This window comes from Pangasianodon hypophthalmus, chromosome 19 (assembly GCF_027358585.1).
Source record: "Pangasianodon hypophthalmus isolate fPanHyp1 chromosome 19, fPanHyp1.pri, whole genome shotgun sequence".
NCBI lineage: Eukaryota > Metazoa > Chordata > Actinopteri > Siluriformes > Pangasiidae > Pangasianodon > Pangasianodon hypophthalmus.
In genome coordinates, this window is record NC_069728.1 from 3341895 (window position 1) to 3352688 (window position 10794).

The following is a 10794-nucleotide window of genomic DNA, read 5'->3' on the forward strand; positions in this document are numbered from 1 at the left end:
TGGCAGCCGAACATTCCCTTCAGATGATGTGGTTATGCTTCAGATCATGAGCAGTTCCTTCCTTTCTCCATACTCTTCTCTTCCCATTGATCTGGTGTAAGATGATCTTTGTTTCATCTGTCCATAGGATGTTCTTCCAGAGCCGTATTAAACTCTAATCTGGTCTTCCTGATTTTGAGGCTTGTGGTAAACCCTCTGTGTGTACTCTGGTGAAGGCTTCTCTTGCTTGTTGACTTTGACACTGATACACCTACCTCCTGGAGGGTGTTCTCGATCTGGCTAACTGTTGTGAAGGGGTTTTTCTTCACCAGGGAAGTAATTCTTCTGTCATCTACCACAGTTGTTTTCCAGGGTCTTCCAGACCTTTGGTGTTCCTGAGCTCCCCAGTGTGTTCTTTCTTTTTAAGGAATGTATCAAATAGTTGATTCGACCCAAATTAATTTTTTGTTTGCTCTCTCTCTCTAAAGGGCTTGTTTTGTTTTTTCAGCCTAATGAGGGCTTGCTTCATGGGCAGTGACAGCTCTTTGGACTTCATATTGAGAGTTAACAGTAACAGATTCCAAATGCAAATAAACTCCAGACCTTTTATCTGCTTACTTGTAAGTGAAATAATGAGGGAATAACACACACCTGAGCAGCTAAAAAAAAACGTGAGACCATATATAAAAAAGTGCTGTAATTCCTACACCATTCCTACTGCTGTAATCTGTAAGTCTGCACTTTGAACTCATTCATTATATTTAATTTCAACTCCAGTGTACAGTTTAACTTTGACGTTGCCAACTTGGAACATCAGTTCATTTGTATATGTTGCACACGGACGTTTCTGATGGTCGCACCGATCAGTGCAACACCCGGAACTGTCGTGTATTTGTTGCTTGTTTTTGTCGGTGTAGCGAACATTGTATTTTCCTCACCCGTATTTCGCCAAACCGCTCCTACCGCACTATGATTGGTTAATATCATCCTGGGTTCTGTGATGTGATTGGTTCATAGTTGCTAAACGCTCCGTGATTAGCCAATAAGCTCGGCAGTCGTTCAGCGCAGGCGGAGAGTTGTTGGAATACGGGTGGGGAAAAGAAAATAACGCGTAGCAAACCGCTTGCTGTAACTTTAAAGTCGTTTGTTTGTTAATTTACAGATTTTTACTATAAGTAAGTACTGAAACCGGCTGTTTACTGCTAACGCTAGAGCTTTGACGAGCTGCAGCTCATTCAGGATAGTTAGTTATATTAGTTATAGGTATATTTGTAGGTATATCTAGCTGTTTATTCACATGTAGTTGTTATTATTAATGTTTTCTCTTTATTGGCTTGTCCTGTAAACATGTTGGCACTGTGTTTGGTTTTACTTTTGTATTTTAGAGATAACCCAGAATGGCATCAGCTCCAGCCCAGCAGCCCACACTGACAATAGAGCAAGCCAGAGGTGAAGATAACCTCCTCCTCACTCATCCTAATTACTATAACCCTATTCCTGTGTAATCTCTCTCTCTCTCTCTCTCTCTCTCTCTCTCTCTCTGTGTGTGTGTGTGTGTGTCAATGCTGTTGCAGTGGTGCTGAGTGAGGTGATCCAGGCCTTCTCTGTGCCTGAGAATGCCTCTCGGATGGAGGAGGCGAGGGAAAGTGCCTGTAATGACATGGGTAAGATGCTCCAGCTGGTTCTGCCTGTGGCTACACAAATCCAGCAGGAGGTGATCAAGGCCTACGGCTTCAATAACGAAGGAGAGGGTGAGAACCTGTTATCAAACCCTTACTGATTTAACTACGGCTTCAGTAACGAAGGAGAGGGTGAGAACCTGTTATCAAACCCTTACTGATTTAACTACGGCTTCAGTAACGAAGGAGAGGGTGAGAACCTGTTATCAAACCCTTACTGATTTAACTACGGCTTCAGTAACGAAGGAGAGGGTGAGAAACTGTTATCAAACCCTTACTGATTTAACTACGGCTTCAATAACGAAGGAGAGGGTGAGAACCTGTTATCAAACCCTTACTGATTTAACTACGGCTTCAGTAACGAAGGAGAGGGTGAGAACCTGTTATCAAACCCTTACTGATTTAACTACGGCTTCAGTAACGAAGGAGAGGGTGAGAAACTGTTATCAAACCCTTACTGATTTAACTACGGCTTCAATAACGAAGGAGAGGGTGAGAACCTGTTATCAAACCCTTACTGATTTAACTACGGCTTCAATAACGAAGGAGAGGGTGAGAACCTGTTATCAAACCCTTACTGATTTAACTACGGCTTCAGTAACGAAGGAGAGGGTGAGAAACTGTTATCAAACCCTTACTGATTTAACTACGGCTTCAGTAACGAAGGAGAGGGTGAGAACCTGTTATCAAACCCTTACTGATTTAACTACGGCTTTAATAACGAAGGAGCGGGTGAGAAACTGTTATCAAACCCTTACTGATTTAACTACGGCTTCAGTAACTTTAGATTTAATAATAATAATCATTATAGTACAGTTTCCAGATTTGTAGCCAGTGACCATCACCCTGCAGAAATACCAATAAAACTCATAGCTTTAAGGAAAACTATTTCTGTAGAACTGTACCTGACATCGTGGCTGTCATTGTTTTGATTAAAAATAAAAGTCAAATCCCAACTTTAACACTGCAGATGATGGCAAATAGCCATAATGTCCTTTATGCAATGCTGGAGGAATTCAGCGTATTTAGTCCTTTCATCAAAAAATGAAACGTACACAATATAATTCAGTTTTATTCAGTTTTCCTCGGAAGGCATACACAAGTCCAGAAAGGTCATGGGTTATTTAATTTTCTTCTGTGCACTAGCATTACATCATTGTAGCCAGTGACACTCTGTGATATCTTGGTGTTACGACGATTTTGCAGTAATTATCTCTCGAACATCATGCGGTAACCATGGAGACATCCTGGTCCTTCAGATTGGCTGGTAATGAATCTGATCACCCGTGCAGGATCACTGTAGAGTCCATGACGGTATAGCTGCAGATTTCTGAGTCACCTTCTCAAGTGACAGACGCTAACATGGAAATTGTCTAGAACTGACAAACCTACAGCTATTGCTTCCTGTGTCTGTCTCTGAGTAAAATAAAAAAACACATGTGCTCATCCATGATGTTCTACATGTTATCTTGAGACCACGAGAAGATAACTCCTGACCTTTCTGGACTTCTGTACAGTCAGGATTTAATCTCATTTTAGAGTTACAGTCAGAGCTGCACAGAGTAGTCGTGCGTAAAGATGACCACTGAGCGTATCCTCTTTGGTTTGCTTATTGTTCAGGTGTGCTGAAATTTGCCAGACTGGTGAAGATGTACGAATCTCAGGACCCAGAGATCGCTGCCATGTCGCTCAAGCTTAAGTCTCTTCTCCTGCCACCTCTGTCGACTCCGCCCATCGGTGGTGGAATTCCAGCATCATAACTTCAGCCAAACCAATATCCACATCACAGGGGTTCAAAACATCTACATCAGACGTGTCCGATCTTATCCACAGAGGGCCGGTGTGGGTGCAGGGGTTCATTCCAGTCAAGCAGGAGCCACATCTGATTCCCCTTTTTTGATCAGTGGATCTTGGCTTTCAGTAGACTCAGGTGTAGCTTCTGCTTGGATGGAATGAAAACCTGCACCCACACCGGCCCTTTCCTTATAAGATTGGACACCACTGATCTACAGCCTCACCGTTACTGTCCTTCATCAGAAATACTGACATATTTTCCAGACTATAAGAGAATAAAACACACCTCCATGGATTCATAATCGGTGTATTCGCAGCTGTCAGTCACTACTTTGTGGCTAGTGTTTTGATTAGTAGGAGAAGTACAGCGTAGCCTGGCAGCGGCTGACATTTAAGGCACGTTTTCACCGCAGGGAATTTCAGCATGTTTATATCAAAAGAACAAACATCAGGGGAAAAAAACAGTTGTTTCACAGTCTGCGCACTTTTCCCATTTACATTTACATTTATGGCATTTGGCGGACGCCCTTACCACAGCGACTTACAATTCTCTTATTTATACAACTGAGCAGTTGAGGGTTAAGGGTCTTGCTCAAGGGTCCAGCAGTGGCAGCCCACGTTCTCTTCCGTTCCACTCGTAGTTGTTGCAGTGAAAATTCCAGAACGACGATGCAAATGCAACTTCAACTTCGCTTCATTTCGAGTCGCAATGCCTGCTATAAAGAGCACAAATAAATAAATCACGCAAATTATAGTCTGGAAAATCCACTGTTCAAATCCTGAACTTCTCACATTCCCATGGCATTCTAACTTTTGTATTACCATTTCATATTCTCTCTCGTATTTATCTGAATTTCTCTGTGTATATAGTACAAAGACTTTTGCACAAACCTGGAAATCTGTGGGAAATAACAAATCTGAAGATCTGTGTGAAAGCTGTTTCTGGTTAAGACTAAAGCGATATCTCACTCTGATGTAGGTTTAAATCCTACAGCTGCTGTGGAAATTCCAGCAGTGCAAAGATCTCGAGAAACGGTTATGCCAGGAATAAAATATATGGTATGTATAAACATATTTGTTTTAGTTTTTGCATGTTCCTAGCAAATAATAGAAAACTCTCTCACCCAAATTGTTTGCATAAATAGTTTCCTCAATCCACATCCAGGTCTTCAGTGATATCAATCAAAATCTAGGACATAGCGTGTGTTACTGTAATGTATAAACATGAAATATATCTTCACCGTCAAGCTGTATGGCTGTAACATTATAGGGGCAGCCATCTTGGAACCCTGGAGGCTTAAAAAGATTTTGTTTGTGATGGACTTGAGATATTTGTTAGCAGCATTAGGCTCAAAGCTCAAGGTCAGAAGAAGAAGAAATTGACCATATGAGGAACATATGAAACCGTATGTTGTCATTTTGACCAAATTGTTGCTTTTAAATAGCTTAATATGTGCATGAGATCTAAATTAGAGCAGATCCAGGGTAAGGAGAATGTGCTTCACAGTCTTCATACAGCAAAATGTCTGCCAAAGTTGGTGGCTGAGTTTCGTTTCGTCGTGCATAAGACCGCTGTTCAGTAACATCTACCAACCTTCAAACTCAACAGGAGTTCAGCAAAACACTAGTATTCATACTTTCCCTTTTTTTCCCCTCATTGCTTTTTATCTTTTTTTTTTTTTTTTTTTTTTTACCTTTGTTTACATTTGTGTGTAAATTTTCATTGTGCAATAAAAACTTTAATCAGGATCAACACTCTCACAGTCTCTGCTCTAAAATGGAGCTGTTTTTGATTTCTTACAAATGTTATTATGGGTATTCTTACAGTACCTACTGCAATGCATTGTGGGATTGCACCGGATATCTTCCACTATCCTAAAAGAGTACACTACAGCACAATGATGTATAACAGTTTACCACCGGATATACACCATGCAGCTTCATTTTTAAATACATATTTACTTGTATATTCGCACAATATAGCATTTTTTTTTTTTTTACGAACGTTACATTGATAGCTATTATTTTTAGATTTTACCTTAACAGTAAGAGATTTAATTTTTTATTTATTAAGTAATACAGGTTCAGTGGTTTTGAAGGGGAAAAAAACACACTTTTTTTTGTTACTTTAGCAGTCAGTTGCATCAACTGAACAAGTTTGATTGGAGTCTTGTATTAATGTAAGCTGATGAGTAGTTTGTAAACTCAAACACAAACAAATTTACAAGAAATTTCAACGTACCTTAAATCTCACACCTGTCCTGTGAGTGCTATGTCCAGTGTAGTAAAAAAAAAAAAAAAAAACATATATAAACATACAGTAGAGGTAAAAAATCGTGGGTTTTTTTGTGATGTAAAAAAAACAAACAAAAATAAATCATGTCAGATGGTTTTCCACCTTTAATGTGATAACAACCAACAACGTTCAAGTGGAAAAACAAATAGCAATATTTCAGGGAAAAAAGAAGAAGAAACAACGACCTGGTTGTGTAAGTTTTAGGATATTTCATGGTTGCATTTATGTAGCTAGGCAGGTGTTATGGTATCCCAGTTGGTTGCTATTGTATTCCAGGTACTTGCAAGTTGTTGCTAGGTGAGAGCTAGGTGGTTGCTGTGGTATTCCAGATGGTTGCTGTCTTGTTGATAGGCAGGTGGTTGCTAGGGTGTTGCTTGGTGGTTGCTATGGTATTCCATGTGGTTGCTAGGTGGTTGTAGAATGGCAGCTTGTAGATTTATTACAAACTGATGTCCAGGCTTCTGCTTTATCTTCCATTCTGTTTATCTTTCCTCATTGTTTTTTTTGCATATTTAAATCACACAATTTCAGCATTTATTTCATTTATTAAAAAAAACAACAGCTCATTAGAGTAAGAATGGAAGGATGGCTTTGCGCTCAGATGGATATGTTTTAAATGTGCTTCTGTAATACTCATGGCAGAGGTGAGCCGCTAGCAGTTGGTTACAGAGAACGTAGAGCACCACTAGCCACCATGTGAAAGAGACGCAGCCACAGCACACGCTCAGCGCTGTGTAGATCAGCAGTTCGGCCAGGTAGTGAGGACAGGACACCAGCTCGAACCAGCCTCCACGTGGTATCCTATGGGCAAGCGTCTCCACCCGACCTGTAGGATGATAAAGAGGAAATATTGGTAATTAACGTCTATTGAAGATTAAATATTAAAGCTCTATGAATACAGGGACCTCTTAATGTCTCCAATGATATGTGATGATCATTCATAGCAGTGAACTGGATACAAATTTATGGGGAAATGTAATAATAATAGTTATATTCAAGTTCATCCTCATGCCCTTGAACTTTTCCTGCTTCCTCATTAATCTTCTATCTGATTAGTGAGTCACAAGCTGTTACCTGAGCTGCTAGTGCGCAGATTGGCCAGCAATGAGAGCGAGCGGTGCTGCAGCAGTGATGCCCAGAGGAACAGCAGGACGCCTGCTGCGTGCCATATGAACTGTGAGATCGTCCCTGAGAGAGAGAGAGAGAGAGAGAGAGAGAGAATTATTCAGAACTTTATATCAACAACCACCTTTTCAAAGCTATCTCAGTATATATGATATTCAGAAAGTAGAAACACAACATGTGTCAGGTGAAGTCGGTGTTAGAGCAGGGAAATTTGCGTACAGTACTGGACTCACAGCAGGAAAACAAGTCTGCATTTGGGCACCACTTACAGTTAAAGCCAAAAGTTTACATACACCTAGGCTAGATACTCCATCTGAGTTTTTCACAACTCCACACATTTATTTTAGAAAGTTGATTAGGGGCGTCTACTTTGTTCACATCAGAGGTTTTTGAAACGATCAATTAAAGACAGACTTATTTCATCTTTAATTCACTATATCAGAATTCCAGTGGGTCAAAAGTTTACATACAGACAAGTTGACCCTCTCTTTCAACAGTCTGGAAGATACCAGAAATTGATTTAATGCCACAAGCATCTGTACAAACAATATAAAATATAAAAATCTTGGTACCACACAGTGATGGCATCATTCAGGAAAGAGGCACAAATAAACAACCAGGGATGAACAAATTATGGTCCGAAAGGTTCAACTGAATCCCAAGACAACAACAAAGGAACTGGTGATGGAGTTGAAGGCATCAGGTACCAAAGTATGAACATCCACCATTAAGAGTGTCCTACATCACCATGGCCTGAAAGGCTGGTGTACTCCAAGACCAGCATTAAAAAGCCAGTTGCATGTGATCATCAGCCTTTGAAGGAGTGTTCTGTGGTCAGCTGAAACAAAAATTGAACTGTTTGGCCTTAATGATCAGTGCTATGTATGGAAGCTTTAGAGCTGAAGAACACCATCCCAGCTGTGAAGCACGAAGGTGGTAGCATCATGTTGCAGGGGTGTTTTGCTGGAAAAGGATCTGGTGCACTTCAGAAAATAGATGGCTTCATAAGGAAGGAGGATTATCTAGAAATACTGAAGCAACACCTCAAGACATCAGACAGAGTTAAATTTTCTGGCAAGACAATGCTCCTAAGCATACTTCTAAAACTGTAATAAAGTGGCTAAAAGACAACAGTGTTTCTTAGCTATTATTTTTAAAATTACATCTTACAGAAATAAAGTAAAAATAAAAGAGTTAACTCAGGAAATATTTGGTTGTGTTGTGAAAGATTTAGTTTGAATGTCTTTAGCCTACATGTGTGAAAACTTTTGGCCTCAACTGCATCTATGTATATAAAAATTCTGAACCATGTTCATCTATATATTTTAAAATCATGGTTATCAAACTTACTATTCAATGTTTGTTTTTTTTTAAATGTGATTGATCACAGGAACTCAAACTCACCTTCTGTAGGTAGTGAGGCATTTACAGACAGGACAGTCAACCCTAGGAGGATGTAATAACTCAGGCCAAATGCGTATTGAACAATGTTGATCAGTCCATTAGAGAAAACGCTGACACAGAGGCACTCTAGCAAGCGCCTGAGGGAATGGATCCACAGGAGAGCTTGTAACACCAAGACTGTCAGCTTAAATTCTGAAGTGAAGACGACAAAAGACAAACAGGATGTGGTTATATACACTCACTGTGCACTTTATTAGGAACACCTGTACACGTGCACATTCATGCAGTTATCCAATCAGCCAATCATGTGGCAGCAGCACAATGCATAAAATCATGCAGATACAGGTCAAGAGCTTCAGTTAATGTTTACATCAAACATCAGAATGAAGAAAAAGTGTGATCTCAGTGACTTTAACAGTGGCATGGTTGTTGGTTTCAAATGGGCTGGTTTGAGTATTTCAGAAACTGCTGATCTCCTGGGATTTTCACACACAACAGTCTCTAGAGTTTACACAGAATGGTGTGAAAAACAAAAAACATCCTGTGAGCAGAGGGTCTGCAGGCTGAAACACCTCGCTGATGAGAGAGATAAGAGGAGAATGAGCAGACTGGTCTGAGCTGACGGGAAGTCTATAGTAACTCAAATAATCACTCTTTATAACCGCAGTGAGCAGAAAAGCATCTCAGAACACATAACAACAGCAGAAGCCTACAACAGGTTTCACTCCTGTCAGCCAAGAACAAGAATCTGAGACTATCATGGGCACAGACTCACAAAAACTGGACAAAGTGATGTAAAGAGTGATTATATGAGTTACTGTATCCTTCCTGGCAGCTTGAACCAGTCAGGACATTTTCCTCTGATCTCTCTTATCAGCAAGGTGTGTCTCTCTCACCTAATGTTTTTTGTTTTTCACACCATTCTGTGTAAACTCTAGAGACTGTTGTGTGTGAAAATCGCAGAAGATCAGCAGTTTCTGAAATACTCAAACCAGCCTATCTGGCACCATCATCCATGCCACGGTTAAAGTCACAGAGATCACACTATTTCTTCATTCTGATGTTTGATGTGAACATTAACTGAAGCTCTTGACCTGCATCTGCATGATTTTATGCATTGTGCTGCTGCCACATGATTGGCTGATTAGAGAACTGCATGACTGTACAGGTGTTCCTATTAAAGTGGTCGGTGAGTGTATTTTCTGTAGTATTATCTGTATTATCCTGACAGTATTTCCATTTGAAAAAAAAAGAGTACCACTCCAGGCAGCCTTTGGTTGTCCAGTCAAAAACCCAAGAAGCTGTGTCAGGAAGTCAGGGAGCTGTTTCTGGAGGAACACAGTGCAGAGGGAGAGACCGAGGAGAAGCCCATTCCAGAGCACAGACACCGCATAGAAATGCCAGAACCATCTGCAGGACGAACAGAGGACACGTGAATGCACTGATAACATTTGGAGTAAAAGAACAGAGGGGAAATATGACCTAGAGAGGTAATTCATAAGCTAATGATAAGCATCTGAGCACCTTTTCGGAACATAAAGTAAGGGAGAGATTCTGGGCTGCTGGATCTGTGCTTTAGTTTTTCCGTATCGAATAAGAGCCTGGAAAATGTGCTCCAGGTCACCTGGGAGTTTCAGAGACAATTTACAAATACTGAAAGCTACCAGAAACCCTAATGCTAACAATAACCACGCAATGTCAACTGTCTGAAGAGGAACAAGCATCATAGCAACATGACGGGGTTCGCTGGTGAAACGTTCCGTCGGACAACAAGGAGCTGGGATTTAGGGTTCCGGGGAAATGCTTCTCTGTTAATATGATGGTCTGAGTATCAGAATAACTGGGAATAAACTAAACAGTTAGTACAGAACCGTACTGATGTTTTAAAAATAGAAATATGATAAGTTAGGAAACGACTGTATTATTACCACAGAAGTGAGAACAACACACCTTGGAGTAAGGTAAATATATACACACATCATCTCCCTTCACATTTCCTCTCTCCACTTACTGTATTATAAGACTGTTCCAAATTACCAAACCATGTTAATAATAATAGTTTTTTTTTTTTTTTTTTTCAATTTTCTATTTTTAATTATCGGATTTCAAAATGTGATCATTCAGACCAACATTCAGAAACCAGGTGGGAAAAAATAAGTACACCCTCCAATTCAGTAACATGTAGCACCATCTTTAGCAACAATAACTTGAATTAAACACTTTCTATAGGAGTTTTTCAGTCTCTCACATTGTTTTGGAGAAATTTTGGCCCACTCTTCTTCAGTTCATTGATGTTTGAGAGCATTCATTTATACACAGCTCTTATAAGATCCCAGAGGTTGAGGTCTGAACTTTGACATGTCAGCCAGCAAGCTAAAATTTTAATAGTAAAGATTAGTGACATTTATGAATGTGCTAATCCCTTCAGGTTAGCATTAGCTAAAGATACTGTATGCACTGATATTTGAATTTCAGTGAATGACGTCCTATGTGAAGACACCTACATTTTCCATCTAT

General features: G+C 40.0%; 2 protein-coding genes across 2 annotated transcripts; one reads left to right on the forward strand and one right to left on the reverse strand.

Annotated features, from left to right (window-relative positions):
- Positions 1-844: 844 nt before the first annotated feature.
- grcc10 (gene rich cluster, C10 gene) lies at positions 845-5207 on the forward strand. Its single transcript, XM_026946817.3, has 4 exons — positions 845-1154; positions 1365-1428; positions 1554-1730; positions 3279-5207. The coding sequence occupies exons 2-4, from the start codon at positions 1377-1379 to the stop codon at positions 3416-3418; spliced, it is 369 nt and encodes a 122-aa protein (XP_026802618.1). The 5' UTR covers positions 845-1154; positions 1365-1376; the 3' UTR covers positions 3419-5207.
- Positions 5208-5829: 622 nt separating this feature from the next.
- srd5a3 (steroid 5 alpha-reductase 3) lies at positions 5830-10044 on the reverse strand. Its single transcript, XM_026946911.3, has 5 exons — positions 9802-10044; positions 9536-9687; positions 8278-8469; positions 6823-6936; positions 5830-6574 (listed from the first exon to the last, which is right to left on the reverse strand). The coding sequence occupies exons 1-5, from the start codon at positions 10002-10004 to the stop codon at positions 6315-6317; spliced, it is 921 nt and encodes a 306-aa protein (XP_026802712.3). The 5' UTR covers positions 10005-10044; the 3' UTR covers positions 5830-6314.
- Positions 10045-10794: the final 750 nt, after the last annotated feature.

Bases quoted from the DNA above. Each gene is read 5' to 3' on its own strand.
- grcc10 (XM_026946817.3), top strand. From the start codon at position 1,377: ATGGCATCAGCTCCAGCCCAGCAGCCCACACTGACAATAGAGCAAGCC. The intron at 1,429-1,553 runs GTGAAGATAACC...ATGCTGTTGCAG, and splicing joins GACAATAGAGCAAGCCAGAG to TGGTGCTGAGTGAGGTGATC. The intron at 1,731-3,278 runs GTGAGAACCTGT...CTTATTGTTCAG, and splicing joins CTTCAATAACGAAGGAGAGG to GTGTGCTGAAATTTGCCAGA.
- srd5a3 (XM_026946911.3), bottom strand. From the start codon at position 10,004: ATGATGCTTGTTCCTCTTCAGACAGTTGACATTGCGTGGTTATTGTTA. The intron at 9,688-9,801 runs GTGCTCAGATGC...TTCGTCCTGCAG, and splicing joins TTACTTTATGTTCCGAAAAG to ATGGTTCTGGCATTTCTATG. The intron at 6,575-6,822 runs GTAACAGCTTGT...ATCATCCTACAG, and splicing joins TCTGCGCACTAGCAGCTCAG to GTCGGGTGGAGACGCTTGCC.